Source organism: Oikopleura dioica, chromosome XSR (genome assembly GCF_907165135.1).
Source record: "Oikopleura dioica chromosome XSR, OKI2018_I68_1.0, whole genome shotgun sequence".
NCBI lineage: Eukaryota > Metazoa > Chordata > Appendicularia > Copelata > Oikopleuridae > Oikopleura > Oikopleura dioica.
Genome location: NC_137294.1, coordinates 10892744 through 10911918, shown reverse-complemented (window position 1 = coordinate 10911918; position 19175 = coordinate 10892744). Strand labels below are relative to the sequence as shown.

The 19175-nt window shown below is 41.7% G+C and overlaps 8 protein-coding genes across 13 annotated transcripts; all 8 read right to left on the bottom strand.

Moving 5' to 3' along the window:
• Nucleotides 1-159: 159 nt before the first annotated feature.
• On the bottom strand, nucleotides 160-1521 carry LOC145708475 (uncharacterized). Its single transcript, XM_081786145.1, has 4 exons — nucleotides 1474-1521; nucleotides 667-1056; nucleotides 576-615; nucleotides 160-474 (listed from the first exon to the last, which is right to left on the bottom strand). Exons 2-4 carry the CDS (start codon nucleotides 743-745, stop codon nucleotides 252-254), a joined length of 342 nt encoding a protein of 113 aa, XP_081642271.1. The 5' UTR covers nucleotides 746-1056; nucleotides 1474-1521; the 3' UTR covers nucleotides 160-251.
• Nucleotides 1522-1829: 308 nt separating this feature from the next.
• On the bottom strand, nucleotides 1830-2382 carry LOC145709462 (uncharacterized). Of its 2 annotated transcripts, none has more exons than XM_081787147.1 (3): nucleotides 2173-2382; nucleotides 2036-2142; nucleotides 1830-1990 (listed from the first exon to the last, which is right to left on the bottom strand). In XM_081787147.1, the coding sequence occupies exons 1-3, from the start codon at nucleotides 2372-2374 to the stop codon at nucleotides 1883-1885; spliced, it is 417 nt and encodes a 138-aa protein (XP_081643273.1). In that variant the 5' UTR covers nucleotides 2375-2382; the 3' UTR covers nucleotides 1830-1882. The 2 variants fall into 2 exon arrangements, with proteins under 2 accessions (XP_081643273.1, XP_081643274.1); XM_081787148.1 differs by having other exon boundaries at nucleotides 2185-2382.
• Nucleotides 2383-3508: 1126 nt separating this feature from the next.
• LOC145708378 (uncharacterized) lies at nucleotides 3509-6313 on the bottom strand. Its single transcript, XM_081786038.1, has 9 exons — nucleotides 6196-6313; nucleotides 6023-6150; nucleotides 5549-5844; nucleotides 5247-5500; nucleotides 4572-4869; nucleotides 4302-4529; nucleotides 4141-4255; nucleotides 4013-4099; nucleotides 3509-3970 (listed from the first exon to the last, which is right to left on the bottom strand). The coding sequence occupies exons 1-9, from the start codon at nucleotides 6262-6264 to the stop codon at nucleotides 3547-3549; spliced, it is 1899 nt and encodes a 632-aa protein (XP_081642164.1). The 5' UTR covers nucleotides 6265-6313; the 3' UTR covers nucleotides 3509-3546.
• A 289-nt stretch (nucleotides 6314-6602) lies between these two features.
• Nucleotides 6603-9972, bottom strand: LOC145710275 (sodium/potassium-transporting ATPase subunit alpha-like). Its single transcript, XM_081787995.1, has 3 exons — nucleotides 9826-9972; nucleotides 7097-9773; nucleotides 6603-7049 (listed from the first exon to the last, which is right to left on the bottom strand). Exons 1-3 carry the CDS (start codon nucleotides 9958-9960, stop codon nucleotides 6871-6873), a joined length of 2991 nt encoding a protein of 996 aa, XP_081644121.1. The 5' UTR covers nucleotides 9961-9972; the 3' UTR covers nucleotides 6603-6870.
• An 899-nt stretch (nucleotides 9973-10871) lies between these two features.
• LOC145707667 (tubulin polymerization-promoting protein family member 2-like) lies at nucleotides 10872-11781 on the bottom strand. Its single transcript, XM_081785224.1, has 5 exons — nucleotides 11643-11781; nucleotides 11453-11586; nucleotides 11253-11406; nucleotides 11119-11212; nucleotides 10872-11053 (listed from the first exon to the last, which is right to left on the bottom strand). The coding sequence occupies exons 1-5, from the start codon at nucleotides 11685-11687 to the stop codon at nucleotides 10962-10964; spliced, it is 519 nt and encodes a 172-aa protein (XP_081641350.1). The 5' UTR covers nucleotides 11688-11781; the 3' UTR covers nucleotides 10872-10961.
• Nucleotides 11782-12397: 616 nt separating this feature from the next.
• On the bottom strand, nucleotides 12398-14073 carry LOC145707665 (uncharacterized). Its single transcript, XM_081785222.1, has 3 exons — nucleotides 13282-14073; nucleotides 12684-13235; nucleotides 12398-12631 (listed from the first exon to the last, which is right to left on the bottom strand). Exons 1-3 carry the CDS (start codon nucleotides 13738-13740, stop codon nucleotides 12401-12403), a joined length of 1242 nt encoding a protein of 413 aa, XP_081641348.1. The 5' UTR covers nucleotides 13741-14073; the 3' UTR covers nucleotides 12398-12400.
• A 72-nt stretch (nucleotides 14074-14145) lies between these two features.
• LOC145707666 (uncharacterized) lies at nucleotides 14146-16206 on the bottom strand. Of its 3 annotated transcripts, XR_014134766.1 has the most exons (9): nucleotides 16124-16206; nucleotides 15980-16079; nucleotides 15838-15939; nucleotides 15728-15796; nucleotides 15596-15679; nucleotides 15096-15549; nucleotides 14942-14994; nucleotides 14246-14578; nucleotides 14146-14200 (listed from the first exon to the last, which is right to left on the bottom strand). XR_014134766.1 is itself a non-coding variant. In XM_081785223.1 (8 exons), exons 1-8 carry the CDS (start codon nucleotides 16144-16146, stop codon nucleotides 14887-14889), a joined length of 903 nt encoding a protein of 300 aa, XP_081641349.1. In that variant the 5' UTR covers nucleotides 16147-16206; the 3' UTR covers nucleotides 14816-14886. The 3 variants fall into 3 exon arrangements, 1 of the variants encoding a protein (XP_081641349.1); XR_014134767.1 differs by lacking the exon at nucleotides 15728-15796; XM_081785223.1 differs by lacking the exons at nucleotides 14146-14200; nucleotides 14246-14578 and adding an exon at nucleotides 14816-14904.
• Nucleotides 16207-16391: 185 nt separating this feature from the next.
• Nucleotides 16392-18376, bottom strand: LOC145708098 (uncharacterized). Of its 3 annotated transcripts, none has more exons than XM_081785719.1 (6): nucleotides 18256-18376; nucleotides 17473-17604; nucleotides 17343-17425; nucleotides 17275-17292; nucleotides 16740-17061; nucleotides 16392-16688 (listed from the first exon to the last, which is right to left on the bottom strand). In XM_081785719.1, exons 2-6 carry the CDS (start codon nucleotides 17591-17593, stop codon nucleotides 16465-16467), a joined length of 768 nt encoding a protein of 255 aa, XP_081641845.1. In that variant the 5' UTR covers nucleotides 17594-17604; nucleotides 18256-18376; the 3' UTR covers nucleotides 16392-16464. The 3 variants fall into 3 exon arrangements, with proteins under 3 accessions (XP_081641845.1, XP_081641846.1, XP_081641847.1); XM_081785720.1 differs by having other exon boundaries at nucleotides 17473-17610; nucleotides 18256-18361; XM_081785721.1 differs by lacking the exon at nucleotides 17275-17292 and having other exon boundaries at nucleotides 17334-17425.
• Between the last annotated feature and the right edge of the window lie 799 nt (nucleotides 18377-19175).

Genomic DNA, 19175 nt, shown 5'->3' with positions numbered 1-19175 from the left:
AAATTTTTATAAATGTTTTTTGTCTGCTTATGGCATGAAATATTCTTGTTATTGCATTATTGCTTGCATTCTACCAATATAACAATACTTGCAAAGAAAGGCCAAAAGAGAGCCCAATTTGATGGACAAACATGTCCATCAAAACTGATATTTAGCATTTCATTTTATTTAAAGATAATTTTAACAGAATAAAAGAAATACATAAGTTGATAAATAAATAGTCCGTTGCATGCGCATCAGGAAATAAAGAATTAGAATCTGACAACCGGACATTCACGTTGGGTATTGTTTCTATCGTCGAACTCATCCAAGTCGAAGTTGTTGTTTCGGGCGTCTGGATGAGGAGCCTTCTTTTCGACGCTCGATACGTCCATTACTAATTCCATTGGCCTGTCCATTGGTTCGCGAACGACTTCTTCCTTGATTGGTGCCTCTTCTAGGAGAATCTCCCTAGGTTTAGTAACCTTTATGATCGACTTCTGGGGTCGACATCGGTGCAACGGTAGAATGTGCACCACCTCGTACCGAAAAGTCAGTGCGATCGCACCGTGTACCGATGTCGACCCCAGATGGACTTGTCGGGCTTCTCCAGACTTTTCGTTTTGGATCGAGTCCCTGAAAGCATAAATGTAAAATCTGCATTCTAAAATATCAAAAATGTCTTACTGGACGATGGGCCACTATCTTCTTTCGAAGCTTGGAGCGTCATTTTCAACTTTTTCGCGACAGGCGGCGAGGTCGACATTTTTTCCAATTTCAAAGTTGTCAGTCTAAGTTGTCAAGTCTAAGAGCTTCTAGGACAGCTAGAATAAGAAGACGAAAACTTCGGCAGTAGCAGTTCTTGTCAGTTGAAGAGGAAATTGATTTTATTCAGGATATATCGCACATTAGATTCCTATGTGGAAGCCTTACCGATATCAGCGACGATATCGGTGACAAGTTTGCCTTGTCTTCGTCTTCTCCTTTATCTTTTTCTCTCCGAGCCTGTAGACAGCAGACTCGGGGACGATGTTAGTAGAAGACCATCCAGGTCGTCCATTTCGTCCTCATCGTCATCTAAAAATCCTTGAGACACTGCTAGGTATAAACAAAGAGGGACGAATAAGGTATCGTTAGAAAGCCCAGTGTTTCAGCTGCAAGAATTTATGCTTTAAAATTAAATGCGACCACAAATGTCCATGAAAAGTCCCCTTTTTGATCGGCATGTTCAGCCAGGGGTGGCGCCCCTGTTGACACGTGCGCGCGCTCGAGCCAATCAGCGCGCGTCATATAAAAATTCATTGAAATAAAGGCTTCATGGCTGAATTTCACGATGAAATCTTCCGTCTGGAGTCAATAAATTCAAAGCTACTAGTCTAATCTCTCAGATAAACCCTTATTCATCCTTTGAAAAACCTATTAGGACATAAAAATTGCCTAGGAGAAGGAGGTGTACGTCAGCTGTAGTCGAAAAATCTCTGTCTCTATAATTACCTCTTAGTTCGCGGCATCGGACCTTTCCAACTTCGTAAAGTCAAAAAGCGAAGTGAAGCAAGAATGAGCAAATGTAGCGGGCGCTGGGTGACATCTAGAGAATCCGCGCGATGTTGACAGCGTCTCGCAGACACCTGAAAAGTTGAATTTTCTTGTCCTCAGGCTCTGAAGGACTGTCTTCTAGTCTGCAACTTTGCTGTAAATAGTCCTTAGCTTTCTAATCGAATACTCTGGAAGACATGAAAGTTTCTTAGCGAAAACCTGCAAGTAAACGGCAAAAACGAGTCTGGTAGAGACTTCATAAGAAATCTAGTACCAAGAACAATCGGAAATTCTCTTTAGAAGATGTATTTTTAGTTGAAGGTAAATGCAGATAAAGGCAGGGATAAATAGTGTTCGAAATAGTCTTTTAGATTTGCTGGTCTTGATCCATTGTCTTTCTGATCCAAAGTGCTCGGCCAGCATGAACCATGACGCTTTTCTTCTTTGGAGGAACTTGATCGCCGAAGTACGCGCACTAGAGAATCATTTTTTGAAAATAGTTTGGAAGGGGCCAACTTACGAATGGGTACGATTCAAAGTCGCTGGGATCTTTTCTCCAGGCGAGGTTTTTGTCTTCATAAAGTGTTTTTGCTTTCTTGGGTTTCATTTTCTTCTTGGGGCTTGTTTCTGAAAGAACGTTAAATACCAAAACAGGACTTTCTTTTTTACCTTTTTCTTCTTTGTACTCCTCTTTGATTTCCTGTTTGATCCCCTCGCCAGGCTGACGAGCATACTGACGGAGATTGATCACTTTTTTCTTCTTCGCAGCTGGTGGCGAGTCCAGCAAGTCTCTGCTTGTCGTGTTAGCCTGTTCCCGGCAAGAGTCGGCGATGTAGGAGAAATCTTCAACGCTCGACATTTGCACTTCTGAAATAAGGTTACGAAGTTAGAGTAAGAACAGCTTAGTTTTAAAATTTTTTTGCCAGGAAATTGATTTTATTCAGGTAATATCGCACATCAAGTTCCAGTGAGGAATGTTTTTGAGAGCAGTGCAGAGTAGGTTCTCTACTGACTTTGGGAATGCAACTGACCAGTAGTCGTTGTATGGCAGGTCATTTGCATTCCTCTATTCTAAAATCAGAATTGTTAAATCCTATCTCTTTTCGTCGTAATTACCTCTTTTTCCGCGCTTTCGGACCTTCTCAACTCCGTGCTGGACTGAAGTGACCGAAAAATGAAAAACATGGCCGGCGCCGGGTGAGCTCTAGAGAAACCGCGCGATTCTCTCAAAGTGGCAAACTCAAAAACAACAACGAGCGCTACAAAAAATGACTTCGGATTTCATCGCTGCGAGTTCTATTTCTTTCTTGCAGCTCTTAATGCCTTCAGAAGCGATCTCTGGATGACTGAGTTCTGTATACTCTGCAGTAGTTTTTAAATTCGTAAATTTTGACTCAGATCTGGCCATATTTAAGTCTGTCTGGCAGACAAGTTGGATGAAAGAAGAAGCCAGAACATCACAGACAGATGAGTTTTCGACCAATAGCAAATAATACCACCGAAATTATGCAATTTTTGAATTTGGATCATTTATTCGACATCATAAAATAAGTAAGAGAATAGCTGTAATGGGTCGGCCTCGGACGTAAAACCCAACACCATCATCCGGTCATCGAACAGGGACGAGAGTAGGATCACCATGACATTGTCGATTCGTCGAAAATTGCTTTCGTTTTCATTTAAAAAAAAAGGTATTTTCGTTCTGCCACTGGGATCGCTTCCGAAGATTTTGAGTTTATTTCTCATGTCCGTCAAAGGAGGGCGCAACGTGCTTAGTAGCCGATCATTGAAAATGATCTCCGTGGGAGATGACCGTCTCTCTTGCTCTTTTCTTATCGGTTAGTCCGATCAATAGTAGACAATTCAGAATCTACAAGAATTCCACTAGTAAAATTTTGGATAGTAACTCAGCTTACTTTAATTCCTTTTCATGTCTTGTGAAATCATTTTAATAAACACCAGATAAAACAGTTTTATTACAGAATATGGTAGAATGAGATTGGTTTGTATACTATAATGGCAGAGTTATTTTCAAAAGCGCTCGTACTGTACATCCTCGCTTATAACTGAGTGAAAGCGGTTAGCCTCCGTAGGCGAGTCTAATAGCTCGTCAAAAGTGTTGAGACTTGAAGCTTTTGAGACACGAATGCTGCTCAAATTAAGCGTTGTTGGTCGCTTCCTTGGCTCGTCTTTCAACTCCATCTTGATCGGCGATAAAGAATCATTCAGAATGGCCGCTTTTCTAGTTGACATGTTGGACGAAACTCGGTTTCTCCTTCGCGATGAGCTTCCACTGCCAGAATTTATTTTGTCGATCGGTTTTCGACGGATTGTTTTTCGCCGCATTTCCCTCATTTTCTTCGTTTTCAGATACTGTGTTATGAGTTCGAAGCCCTCCAACTCAGCAACATCCGCTGGTAACTGATCGTTTTTGTTCAGTTTGGATATATCAGCGCTGAAAACTCCAATATTTGCTTTAAAAAAAAATACGACTAACTTGAACTTGTTGACAAGAAGATAAACTACTTCTGAAAATCCATTTGACGCAGCTAAATGCACAGCAGTATCACCAGTTCTCATCGGGCTAGAATTTCGATTTCGACTTTTTGGGCAATATCGTCTTACGTGTTGACATCGCAGTAGTCATTTTTTAAAAGCTGTTTGACCAAGTTTGTCTCTCCATAATAAGCAGCGACGTGAAGGAGGTTCATTTCGTTTGGATATCCCATGTCGATCATTCCTAGAAAATTTAGTAGTGCTAGAAGAAGGCCGATCAATTTTAGTACCCTCCACAGAGAGCCTTGCAAGTCTAGCTGATCTGAATCGGAAGGTAATGTAGAGAAGTCCAGCAACAAAGAAGAGGAAGCAGAGAGCTAGAACCGCCGAACATGCAATGAAAAAATAGTCGAGCATGTATAGACATTGATTGTTAAAAGGCTGCTGTTCGTAGAAGAAGTGGTCCTCGTGGTGAAAGCTCGAGTTGCATTTTGAGAAAAAATCATCTTGGCCGATGTCTGAACTCAGTTTTTCCCAGTTGTGTCTAAATCGTGGATTACCTAAGCAACAGAAATCGATGAATTCTCCGCTGGTTATTCCTTTGGCAAGATGGCACTTTTTGGCACAATTGCTGAGAGTAGTGTTGGCGTAAGTATTGTTGTAAAGCTGAAGGAGGACGCCGATGGAATAGAGAAGATTCGAAAAGAACCATATCAGTGGAATGACGATGAAGATCAAGACTCGGAAAAGGAACATGTACCAGTTGTTGCACGAGAAGAATCGCTCGCTTGCGTTCCTTTTTGTTCTTGCAAATACGATGATCAGTGCTAGCGACCAGATCAGCACGAAGGAAACGTTCTAGGAAAGAATGATAAGGGTAGGAATGTAATTTTATTTTTCAGAATAAATGGGGCGTGTCCGCCTGGCGTTCCGTTGGAGATTCAGAATGGTTTTGGTTTCATTTTACAAATAATTCTTAGAAAAACATCGTCAAGCAAGCTCAACTCCTAACTCTTCTAAGAGATTCATTTTCAATGGTGCTATTCGCAATGAATTCTAGTTTTATATATGGGTATCTGCGCCGAAAGATGGCGCACAGCGCGAGCAGATCTTGTCAAAAAATTCTCGGTGGGTGATCACAAAATCTCCCCTGATTTCTTATCTCTCAATCTTGTCTCTAGTTATCAATTGAAAATCTTAGAGCTATACTTTGATAGGATTGTTTCCTAGCTTACCTTCAGCAAAAAGAGTTCTTTTGAGCGTCCTTGTTTTTCGGGCTCCGTGATGAATTTGTCGATATAAAAGTAGATGAGAAAGTTTTTCGGCATATCGACGACGGAAAGTACGCATAGTACCCTTATCGATGCAAGGCATAAAGTGACATCACTCTTCACCAATTCAAACGTTTTTATTCTTCTGCTTCCGAGTTGCTCCCTGTGGCGTCGATATGAAATCGAGGCGCTGACGGGCAGAAACATAACCCCAAGAACTATTATTTTTTACATCTTGGGAAAAGGTAGGAGTTGTCAATGGTTACCTATGAAAATGTTTATCCACAGCAAGGCGACCCAGTTGACATCGATTCTTCTATCAATGGGCACATCCTCTTCGCAGTCGATAATCGAAAAGTACAGTTTCACGTCAACATAAACGTGGACAAACTCCATCACGGGCCCAATAAACGCACGAATGACGAGTATGAAATAGCACAGCGCGTAAACATGGTCCGAGTGAACTTCCGTGAATGCACAAGATTTGAGAACATCGAGGACAGACTGTTTTCCTTCCGCAATGGTGAAATCGCGCGTTCCTTTTTTCCGATCGTTCGATGTACTAAAGCAAAATTCACATGCACTCCTGTTCCTGCTCGTATTTACTTTTGAGACTTTAAATATTTATGGACTAGTCTTCTTCCTTATCAAAAGAAAAGAAAACGTGCGGGTTTTCATAGTTCTGGAAGTTTGGGAAAGAAAGTAGTCCCACGCTATTACGGTATTTTATCGGAACAAACCTATACGGCCGGTAAACCCACATGACTTCTAGTAATTTTGCCAGAATATGAAGCGCCTTGCTTCCAAAATAAACAGCGTTGAGGCCGATGGTCGCGATTCCCACCCAGAATATTTCCTCGTAGTCGGACTTAATTACAAGCTGCTTCTTTTATGATAAAATAAATTATAGTACCTGCACAACATGGTCATATTTTATACAATTCGGGTCTCTGTAATCAGTCAAATTGTCTGTTAAATTCATAAAATTCAAATATAGAAATCTCTTTTATTTTTCAAGTGGGATCTCTGCGGTGTCAAGAATGCATGAAAGGCACATTAATTTAATAATATTTAACGAATCTAACAGTCATGACCTGATCCTAAAGTCCTCCTGTAGGGTCAGCCGTCTTGTTTGGCTATGGTCTGCTTTTAAATATTTGCACACTATCAATTTACTGATTCTTATGAAATATGTCAGTTCCTATTTGAAATTATGCTTTTATTAGTCTTCTTTTCCCAACTAGGATTTTATATGCTCACTTGAATACACTGATTTGACTTCCGATTTGAGTTCCGCTGCAAGAAAACAAAAACAAAAAATTTAATGCTTGGAGACGAGTTTATTGAAGGTAAAAAGTGGCTACGTTTTTCGCCCAAATTTGGTAAGTTCCCACGGTGCCGAAATAAATTTATTATTGTGCCCCCGTTTACAGTGTAGCTTTTTTATCTCATAAAGAAGCTTTGGAAACTGCGCCCCCAATTTAGCAAGATTGGAGCAAGATAAAGTTGAAATTAAGTTAAACGAAAAAGGAACATGTCATAAAATTCTATGTACAGCAAAAGATTTTCTAAACGAGAAAACGAGAGTTTAATAATAGGTCTCGAGCTCGACCCATCCGCCGGGTGACTTTCGGAGAAGGTATCGTCGGATTTCGTCGTAGACGAAGATGATGAGCGAGAAGGGCATGGGCACAAGCCAGCAATACCACTCGACGGGGAACATACGCAACATGGCGTCAGTTCCAGGGCAGTAAGCCAAGAGAGCGGCTAAAATAGGACAGCGTTTAATCTAAAATAAAACAGGAGGTTCTTACCAAGAAGAGTTTCTTCAAAGAGACCGGCGATAAGAACCTTGTTGTTCATGCCTTGCTCAACAATCGACAATCGTCTAGTCTTGCAGATGATCACATCGGCCCACTGGACGATGACAATAGCAGTGAAGAACATAGTATGGCAAGTGAACTCGACGATCTTTCGCTGGGAATAAGCCCACTGTTGTCCGTATGAATCGGTGATGGTGTGGTAATCAGCATCGTCCCAGAATGCTCGAAGACCGAGAAGATCGCCTGGGAAGAATCCATGGTCAAGCATGATGAAAAAGTAGCACACGAAGCCGGCAAGAGCCTGGATCATACCAATTTGACCGTAAGCCATGGAGATCAGTCGCTCGTTAACGAGTTTGTCGGTGAACTTGTTTCGTGGATCACGCTTCATGATGTCGGATTCGGCGGTTTCATAAGCGAGGGAGATGGCTGGAAGGAGATCGGTACCCAAATCGATGCAGAGAATAGTGACTGTTCCGAGTGGGAGAGGAATGGAGAAAAGGATGAAGATCAAGAATGGAGAGATTTCGGGAATATTGGAAGTCAACGTGTAGGCAATAGATTTCTTCAAGTTGTCGAAGATCAATCGGCCTTCCTCAACACCAGTGACGATGGAAGCGAAGTTATCATCGAGCAAGATCATATCAGCAGCCTGTTTAGAGACATCAGAACCAGCAATACCCATAGCAACACCAATGTCGGCCTTCTTGAGAGCAGGAGAGTCGTTGACACCATCACCGGTGACAGCAACAACCTGACCAGCTCGCTGACATCCATCGACAATAATAAGTTTCTGCTGGGGCGATGTTCTGGCGAAGACGATCTCGGGGTGATTTCGCAAGATTTCGTCGAGGTCGCTGTCGTCAAGTTCTCGAAGTTCAGCGCCAGTGATGACAGCAGCTCGAGCGTCCTTGGGATCGACTTCAGATTTGGCGATGCCTCGTTCCTTGGCGATTTCGTCGACGGTCTTTGAACCGTCGGAAATGATGCCGACTTGTCGAGCGATAGCGGCAGCAGTGACGGGATGATCACCAGTGACCATAATGACTTTGATACCGGCGGATCGGCACTTGGCAACAGCATCTGGAACTGCAGCTCGAGGTGGATCAATCATAGCCATGAGACCGACAAAGACAAGATCTTCGCTGGGGAAGTTCATTTCGTCGGTATCAAACTCGAATCCGAGAGGGAAGGCGACTGGGTCAAGAGGAAGATGAGCGAAGCCGAGAACTCGTTCTCCCATTCCTCCAAGATGAGCATTGGCGTTTTCGAATGTTGTTTGGAAGTCGTCAGGTTTAGGCTGTTCGACGCCGTTGACGAGGATCTTACTGCATCGGGCGACAATTCGTTCTGGAGCTCCCTTCATGACAAGGAGGTTAGCACCGTCGACTTCGTGGACAGAAAGCTGCCACTTATTTGTTGAGTTGAAGGGAATTTCGGCCTTCTTTGGGTTCTGGGCTCGGATGGCTTCGACGTTGCCCATCGATTTCTCGCAGCACTTGAGCAGAGCGGATTCAGAAGCATCACCAGCAGTGTCTCGCTGAGAAATAGGCTTCGATTCTTCCCCGGAAAGGAAAACAGCTCGGTTGCAGAGGGCGGCAATTCGGCCAAGAGCGCGCCACGATTGGTCGTCTTTGTAAGCAATGGCGCCTCCAGATGAGTTTTCAGTAGTATCGACCTCGTGGATCTTGTTGTCAAACCACAAATGCGCGACGGTCATTCTGTTCTGGGTCAAAGTTCCGGTTTTGTCGGAGCAAATGGTGGAAGTTGAACCAAGGGTTTCGACAGCTTCGAGATTCTTGACGAGGCAGTTCTTCTTTGCCATTCGCTTGGCGGTGAGAGTGAGGCACACAGTGACGGTGGCGAGAAGACCTTCTGGGACATTAGCGACAATGATACCAATGAGGAAAATGACGGCTTCGAGCCATTGGTAGCCGAGGAAGAGCGAGAGGATGAAGAAAGTAACACCGAGGAAGACGGCAACGCCAGTAATGATATGGATGAAATGCTCGATTTCTTGAGCGATGGGAGTATCACCAGAATCGACGTTGGACGCAAGAGCAGCGATTCGACCCATGACAGTATCGTCACCACATCGGATGACAATACCACGGGCGGATCCTTCCAAAGCGTTGGTGGAGAAGAATGCGATGTTTCGGGCTTCAAGAGCTTCGACTTTGCTGACTTCGGCATCTCGGGTTTGCGGTTCGGACTCACCGGTGAGCGATGAGTTGTCAACCTTGAGCGAGGCGACGGAGATGACTCGCAAATCGGCAGGGACTCGGTTACCACCCTTGATTTCGACAAGATCGCCGAGAACGAGGTTACGGGCTTCGATTTCCATGCTCTTTCCATCTCGAATAACCAGAGTTTTTGGCGGGACCATCTTGGCGAAGGATTCCATAATCTTGGAAGATTTTGACTCCTGGAAGTACTGGAAGCAACCAGTGACGATGACGACAGTGGCGAGGACGATACCAAGGTAGAGGTTATCTTTCTGAGGGTTCTCAGCACCTCGGGCGATTTCCATTCCGTACGCGAAGAAGCAAAGGATAGAACCGATCCAGAGAAGAGTGGAGAAACCACCGAAAAGATTTCGGCAAAACTTAATCCACTCTGGAGTAGTTTTGGGAGGAGTAAGCTCATTGTATCCGTTTTGCGCAAGAAGCTTAATAAGAAGGAGTTACAACAAGAAAAAAGAAAAGTAATGCTAAATTTACCTCTTTCGCACGATCAGCTGTCAAACCGGAATCAGCGTTTGTACCGAGACGTTGGCACAGTTCCTCAACGGGAATCTGGTGCTCGTCCATCTCGACCTCCTTCTTGAGGTCATCTGTTTCATTTGCTTTACCCATTTCGAATATCTACTTCTAAAAAACATTTTGTAAGAAAAAGATTTAGGAAAACTGAAAAAATGGTTGAATAGCGATCTCGAATTGTGTTTCTCTAAAATATGTGCGATGATTGATTTCGTCTCTGGTATTTATTACGCTCGTAAAAGTGGTTCTCTTTACGGCTGACGGACTTCGAAAGCTTCGAGTAGCGGGGTGGAAACAAGATCCCAAGCCGGCATGCCCGGCGGCTTTTATCAGTAGCTCAGAATCAATCACTGAAGCAGAGAGTGACGGAAAATCCCATCGATTCTTTCGCTCTCTCGGTGGGATCGATTTTGATTATCAACTCAACTGGCTTCAAATTTAAGAAAGGAGGCTTTCAAAGGCCTGATTTTGAAGGGTCGTCTTTGTGTGCTGAAGGGAGCACAAAAGAGCCCGAGGTTGGCTTACTTTGTACAAAAGGACTGCGGCTAATTGAAATCCTTAACACTTCTCGATTCAAAAACAGACACGTTTATTCAAGTTATGATTCAGACAATGTCGTGGAGAGCTCTGAATTCCTTTTCGATGGGTAAACGTACGGGACATCTGGAGGCAGATCTGGATTTTCAAGAAAAACTAAACTTCGTTAAGCAATTTGATAAAGACCTTATTGCATTACTTACAGTTGATTAAATCATCAACCCATGTACTGGGGTCTCTATTGCGAGTCGCAATATGTTTCCTATCTTTTGATCTGTTATGGATCATGGTTGAGACACCCTTGGACATGGCCATCATTCGTGGCATGACTGCAAAATTTTCTGATACTGTTCTTCTCAAAAACTGATTTTAGTGTATTGGTTCAGATTTGCTTCAGAGCTCGATTTAGTTTGACTTTTGAGCCTTTCTCCTCTGACATTTGAAAATGTGACTTCCTGGGAAAACTAAACAGACAGATGTTTTAAACTTTGCTTTTATTTTATAACTAAAGAAAATATATATTGAGTGGTAGAAAAATCAGAAGAAGAGATCTCGAGAAATTAATGTGTTTTGTCATAGGTTCCATCGCCCTTGTAGGCACCAACGTAGCCCGTGTTTTTGTCGATGTCTTTTCGTCCTTCAATCCCTTTTCCTTTGCCTATTAATCGATTTAAAATGTGCCTATTCAGGAAGATACCCATTGATACTCATTTTAACCGTTTCCTGTCTCAGCGTCAAATCGAGCTTTATGGGCTCCAGTGTACTTTGACGCGTCAGTCATTCGGTCAACGTTCTTTGTGTTTGTTGTTTTCTAGTGCCTTATTAGAACAACGCTATTAATAAGAACATACAGTGGTAGCATTCGTGCCAGGTGTTTTATCCTCAACAAGCTTGAAGATTGCCTCCTCGGCTTCCTCTTTCGTTTTCTTTGGAAATCTTTTCGGTGAGAGCTCTTTCAAAGCTTGGCAGAACTGATCGAAAGTCATTTTCTGCGCTCCCTTGGTCCTGAAGTCGGTTATTCGAGGGATAGAATTTAAAGGAAAGCACAAACTTGACTTTGCTGAAGACAATATCGACATCGGTGGACGTGCATTTTTGCCCAATCACTTTGCAATCTTTGCACAATTTCGAAAAGTTCTTATTGTTGATCTCATTTGCGCTCTTGGCCTGAGTGGCAGTTGTTCCCTAAAATGACAAATTTGCAATTTCTTTCTCTTGAAATCAAGGAGGAAAATACATACTTGGAGAGCGAATGCCTCGAATGTCGATTTAACCGCTGCGCTCATAATCCAAAATGGTCAAAAGCGAAATAATGAAAGATTCTTTTCGAAAATCTGAATCTGTCGCGTGGGACCATAAACTATTCATTTCCATGGAGAAAGACAAGAGCCGCGCAAATATCACTTTTGATTTATTGAGCTGCCGACGTACAAAGAAATTACTGCAAATACCAGTAGAATCAATTAGAAACGATCTGTAGTTCGTGTCAATTTGTATATTTATTGAATAAATTCGGCGAAAAAGAAAAAAGAGCGATTTAACGCCGGAACGCATAAAATTTTTTTCAAGGTTGAACGCAGATCGTACCAATTAATTGGTATGCCCCTTTTACCCCTTTTTAACCATGAAGCTGATACGTCTACTGAATAAATGATAGAGATAAATAATTCTCAGACGCTTAGCTTCAATTTCATCCCCATATTATATCCATATCATAACATAAATATGAGTAAATATGCGTATTTCCAAATGTGTCGAATGACGACGTAATGGCGATTTATTGTTCAAAGACTTAAAAAGTATCCGAGTTCAAAATTTCGTTCAATAGCTAAAATCAAAAATTTTCAAAAAAAAAATTTTTTTGACACCGGAATCGAATTCCTCGATAAAAAGTAGCTCCATAAGTGGGGGTTCATTTTTTTCTAGCGTTAAGTAAAAGTTGAGTTATGAGGCATTAAAGGGCCTTGTACCAATTAATTGGTCGCCCTGCGTTTCGGCGTTAACCGAGCTGGTTGATGAGTTGCATCATTTGCTTAGCCTTCGCGTTTTGTTCGGGACTGAGCAAGTCGGCCACCGAAGAACCAGTTTGAGAAGGATTAAATGCTTGGGCGAGTTGACTGAGTCGCACATCTTTGTTCAACAGTTGCTGGTAAAGAGGGTTGGATAGAAGACCACTTGTGCCAGCTTGAGCACTGTACTGAGCCACTTGGTTTGCCAAGTCATTTGGCGCCTATTTGTGAAAGACCCTTTTTAAGTTCTTGATAAAAAATTATCCAACTTACCGCAGAGTTTTCCCCAGCGAGCTTCTGCATCAGTAGTTTTCGATACATTCCCTGAACATTATCCGCCGTCATGCCACCCATCATCTGTGGCTGCGAAGCTTCCTGTGCTTGGTTTCCAAGTATTTTCTGCGCAAGCATCTGTTGAATCGACGATCCACCGGAAGAAGCTCCGCCACTCGACTGTGCGAGCATTTGTTGCGCAAGTCCGGCAAGAGGACTTGAACCTGCGTCACTTCCAGCGCTTCCTCCGGTGAGTTTTTGCATCACCAAATTACGGATCATATCTTGAGTATTGGTTGCTCCAGATGCTGCTACGCCTGAAGCACCACCGTCCAATCCGTATTTCGACAAAAGTTGTTGTCGAAGATTGTCCATTGGCGATGCTACAGCCGCTGGAGCCGCTGGAGCTTCTGAAGCCGTCTGGGCAAAGCTTGAATCGTCTTCAATCCCTAGCATGGCCATAAACTCGGCAGGACTTCTTGTTGGACCAACAGCTGCTTTTGGCGGTCGATAAAGACATTCTCGCGTTGCCAAGTTAAAATTGTAATTTTCCTTTTGAAAGATGAATGAACTCATGAATTTACTTTTGGTGACTTACTCTTGGATAACCAGTTTCAGGATCGACACAGTATTTGACTTCATTGCCGCTCTCATCGGTTCGGACCTGTACTTCTTCAAAGTAACCCTTTCTGTCGCAGGCAAGATTCTGTTGCATTCCCTGGCTCTTGATCCTCTCACAAGGCGGAGTATTGACGAACTCTTTCATGACTTGCGCTTGTGCGGAACAATCTGGAGGGGCAGATTTAAAAACACCTCCTGTTGCCTTTCTCGTTCCGTGGACTTCTACGCCCATCGCATCCGCACACCAACAGCTCTTTGCTTTTTCATCACACTGGAGAGCTTTGTACGATCCATCCCCGTTGCAGCTTGGGACAAATTTTAGATCAGCGAAGGACGAGGCAAATGGTCCAGCATCCGACACTTTTTTATTGAAGACAAGTGCTTCTTCTTTTATTCGAAGGCAGTTCTTTGGAGTGACAGCTGGCTGCTGCTCCATTTCATCTTCAGAGTCTTCGGAATCATCTGAGTCATCACAGGTTGGAAAAGAGCCTCTTGAGCCATCTATTTCAACTCCTGTCTTTTTGTCTACGCAGAAGCAACTTCAGCACTGTTTTTAAAAATTTAAGAAATAAAAAATGAAATAGAAAACAGTTCCTTGTATTCATGCACTGCATCGCTTTAAATTTTCCATCATTTGAGCAAGATGGTTTAAAACCGTCTTTTCCGATTAGCGCAAGTTCTTTCTCGCAGGGGCGGATGCTTGTCGAGCTGTAGACTTGAGAAGGCTTGTAAAGACGTGGGATGATATTTTCTTCCGGTTCTATGTATTCGCTTTTTTATGGTTGAAATGGCTTATCGCAGATTGAAAAAATACTCTTTGGGCTCTTTTTTTTAACCAAAACTTTCGAGGTCTTCTTCTTTATCTTCCACCTTACCACAATCCATTTTCGCCTCACCTAAGATTGTATTTCAGTATTTCAGTATTTGTGATTATAACAAACCAATAACGGGCTTTTCGGTAAGGGGAATATCTTCTCCGGAGATTTCGTCAACGCATCTACAGATGTGAATTTGCATGACGCTATTGAGCACCGAGCACTGCGTCTTTTCGAATAATCCACTTTCAGTGCATTTGACGTTTTTGTCAGTCTGTGCATTGGCCTGGCATTTCGTCAGCGTCGGGTCAATGCCGATCGTTTCTGTACCGCATCTAGCGCAGGATTGTTGACAGGAAACGGAGCATAGAATTTCTTTCTGATCCTCGTCGGCTCTCTGCAGCAAATCTGCGCAATTGCTGATTACGTCCGAGCAAGAGTCTGCGGCGAGCCGAGCCACTAAAAGCGACTTGATCAATTTCATTGAAAATTGTTTTCTCTTGAATGTTTTCAACGTAACCAGAAGTTACGCGAAGGAAGAATTAGAACGGCACTCTCGAACCCGCGGGGCTTGTCAAAGTACTCGAAAAAATGCAGCGTGAATGAAATTTTTAAACTTGCAATTCATTAATCTAAACCCTAACTGCTAAAGTCTAAAAAATTGGTCAAAGATCAACGTTTACTGAAGTAAATTGTGGTTGTTTTTGTATTTCAATTTTAGAAAAGAAGACAAATATAATTGAACTTAATTGAAAACAAGAAGAAATCTATCTGGTGGCTCCATCCTAGATTTTATTATATGAATATATAAATAAAGCTTACCTCAGTGCACTTACTCTTCTTGCTTTCGTTCGTGGAGAGAACTTCTAACGGTCCTTAAATAAGCAGTTGCGGAATGTTTTTTGCACGAGTGAATAAATATCATAACATAGTCACGAATCTTCACAAATATAACTTTTATTGAACAAGCGCTTACGTTTTCTGGGCACAGCTAGCCGGTCCAGTTGGTTAGAGTCTGCGACCATGGTGACAGATGAAGAAATCGTGATATCACCAGCTTTGGCTTTCTCTTTGTCGAGCTGCTTCTTGAGCGCAAGGACATTTTGCTGAGCGATTTTCCTGAGGCGGAATTTGCCTTCTTTCGACTTTTGTAACTCTATGTCCATCTCCGCCTGCAGTTTCTTTTGCGCCTCGACCGCGGACTGTCGTGCATGCATTTCCTCCTCGAGCCGTTCGTTAAGATGCTTAATCTTTGTTTGGAACATCTTTTTCATCTTTTTCATTTCCGCCTTCGTGGTATCTTGTGCAAGTTCTTCCCTCAGCTCTTTGTTTTCTTCACGATACTTACCAGAAATCGCCAGAACACGCTTGACCTTGCATTCTAACTCTTTTATTATTGGCTGGAGAGTGCCCAGAATCATTTTGCTCAACTAGGAATGATAATCCAAACTTTTGAAATTAAATTTGTTAGTTTACCGAATTATCAGAACAATTTTCCTCAAGAACTTTTTTGTCCTCTTCGAGTTTGGCGATGTGTGCCTTCAGCGCTACGGTTTGACCCTGAAAAGAATTCTCAAATAGGATAATTATTTGACGACAAAAAAAAACTTTGAGTTCAAGAAGCTGATTTTCATTGCTCCGGAGCTCGGCATTCTTTGCATCGACAGTCTTTCTCAACTAAGACAAATTATCACTAAAAAGATAGTCAACTTTAGTACTGTTTCACACTCAAGTAGGATCTTCTGAGGATCTCCTTCACTGAGTTCTTCCTGTTTTTTCTCCGTCGTATGCTTTTCGCGGTTACTCTCATCGAGTAAAAACTAAAATCAAATCGTTCGAAAAGTAAAATTGTTAACTTACTGAAGAAATAGCCATCTTCTGTTCTAAATTCATTCCTTGAGTGGTTGGACACTCTTCTTGCTCAGAAACGATTTCGAGCTTAACGATGGTAGCAGCATCTCTAATATCACATATTTAATATCTCAATAATAACCATTTATCTACGGTTTAATTTCTCGACTCTCCATTATTGATCTTCAAAATGAAGAGATTTCTCTTTAAATTAACACTTTCAATTCAAGTCGCACCGATAATAATCTTATTTGAGCCAGAAACTCAGCATTAGTCTCGCCCTCAAAAATGCCGTATATTTTGAAAAAGCGGGTATATAATATACCGTATATTCAATCATTTTGGTACTTGAAAATTTTCGTTGATGTTCTCTGCAGTTTGGCACATAAAAAGACGATAGAAGAAAAATTTCAGTGGGAATATTTATTTACATGAAGCAGAGTGTTTTTTATCTTTATATTCGTTTCTTCTTTCTTTTTCTTTCATTTTTGGCGTCATACATGCTTGGTAAGTGAATCTTTTTCTGAAGGAGAGAATCGAACATCAACAGAAGTGAGGGTTGCGGAATGAGCTAGTTGAGGACTCTGGACTTGTGATCGTTGCCGCTCGACGAAATTGCTTTGTCGTCGCATTGTGTCTGATTTTGACCATCTCCAGAAGTGCACAAGCGCGATTCCAAAGGCGCAGGAGCAGAGCGAAATGATAACGTACTTGCTTACTGAAAATACAGTTACTTTACCAACAACGATTCTCTGGACAGGTCTCTAACCGTGGATGGTGTTGTTGTAAGTTTGATCGGATCGGATCTCTTTGCAAGTCTTGTACTCGTTCAGTATGATCTCGCACTTTTTACTGTTGATGGTGATTCCGTACTTTTGCTGCTGGATCTTGTTCAACTCTTCTTGGAACTTTGTTGAGTTCTTTACTTCTTCGTCGAAGTCCTTCAAAAAGTCGTCCAACTGGTTTGACTCCGAATCGGTCTCATTCGGCTTCAAGGTAAGTGTATGTTCGGTGCAGTTCTCGCTTTGCGTCATTTTCGAGAGTTTGAGCTTTGAGTCTGGTTCTTCATCGCGACAAGCGGGATTCGTAACCTGTAATTAAACAGTATTACTAAGAGAAAGTAAGTTTAATATTTCACCGCAGGCCTCATATTTTGACAAGCTTAGGGTTAGGGTTAGGGCGAGGTTTTGCCAAAATATGAAGCCTAAAATGTGCTGTAATCAATATTTTTTTTTGCTTCAATAAAAATTTTTGTGCGCCCGACTCAGTTTTTTTTTTTTGTTGAAAGTGAAAAGAAGTCTCACCGGAAACACGCGCAGGTTCTATTGATTCGAATGTTAGTACGTGCTGCTACGATATTTACCGGGAATACGTTGAAATGGAGATTGGTCTCGAACTGGCAGCACTCGGGATTGATTGTGATTGCCAAGCATCGTCTGTAGTGCTTTGCGTTTTCTGAATAGAATTTGGAATAAATAGAGCAAGTGTGAGTTTTTGCTTACCATCCATGGTTCGGACGAGGTACGACCTGCAGCGATTGCAGACTGTATCCACGCAGTACTTTTGCCACTCGGAGGCGGAGATGACTGAGGCAAGAACGCACAGTTTCAATAAAACTCTCATCTTTTTTGTTTCTGAAGCTAAATGTTTAATCAAGAGCCCAGGTCTGAAGTTTAGTCGTAGTAGAAACCACGTTTATGTGAATCGACATTTGGCATTTTTCTCTCTCCTGAGCACTGCTAATTATGACGGCAATTAAAATACGTAACGACTAAGACATGATTATAATGATAACGATAATTTATCGTTGATTACTCACACGAATCTAAATTGCAAAAAAAATGCCGCTAGAATATTCTACCATTTTTTGGATGATTGAAATCAATCGTTAGGGTTAGGGTTAGGCTTATGTTAAAAATTTTAACTTAAAACTCTCGTATTTTCTTTCTACCCGTATAAAAAAATCGAAGCAATTTTGCTGCTCCTATTTTCTGTATATTTTTTTCTGGGCCTATTTTTCAAATCAATTTTTAAGGGTGTCTCCTCAAGCTCTGGAGAAAACCCTTGCCCTAACCCGGGCTTTCTTTTGCCCCAGTCAGACACCCTCAATTATTACTGTAACACCCTTAAAAATCGGTTTAAAACTAGGTCCAGAAGAAAATCTACAGAAAATAGGAGTTGCCAAGCAATTTTGTTAACCGCTAACCTACAGTAATCGGACTATAAAAATTGGGTGCTCAATTGATTGCTCGTTCGAATGTCCAATATGATATTAAGAAATGTACCTTTAGCAAGTAAATTGGAAATTAGTTCTCTCGAAGGTATTCTTCTTTTTTTTTCTTCTTTTTTTCCTTCTTCTGGGTTAAATTTTTTTTAATGTATTTGCAGTTTCTTGTCAAGTATCGGATTCAAATTCTGTGATGAGAATCTAGGGGAAAGAGTTTTTATCGGAGGGTAGAAGGGGGCGCTCTCGAGAAGTTTGGGCACGCGGAGCAAAAGAAGGCGTCACAGAAGAATGTAACGTACTGGGATTGTTCCCTCGCTGAATAATAACTGAACTCCTTCTGATATGTACTTTTCCATTCATTCATTCCTCAGAAAAAAGAAACCACAAAACGAACCAACAAAAAGAGACTCCTAATCTCTATTTAGAAGCTTACCTCACAAGTTTAGACAAGATTAACCTGGAACGCCAGGCCAACTCTACCTTTTTCGAAATATTATTTTTACGACTTTTGAAAATAAATATTTACAGTAGCCAACATTTCTTGCAGATTGAAATGGATATTTGGCTATTTTTCTTGAAAAATAAAATAATCAAAATAGACTTGATTTTAAGGACCACCCCTTCGAAAAATGGAAATTTTAAAAAACACCATATTTTTGGTTTTTAATGCGTCGTGAGGTTAAACTTTTCAGAAAAAAATGATAAGCAAAGCGAATTGTCGATTAGATTATTAAATTCTCTCTTTAATTCGGAGAGTGATTTAATTGTCTAAAATGCTAGCCGGAAAACTGCTGTCTGGAAAATAGAATTATCAAAATTGAAGATGAAGCTTGAAAATCCGTCGATGCTGATTTATCTTTAGACGGTCTACGGTCTAATAGAAGACTAGTCTCTCTTTTCTCAGAGCAAGAAAAACAATCGGCCACTTATTTGGAAAAATAATTCCAACAAGTTCTAGCCAAGTTGGAAGCTGCATTC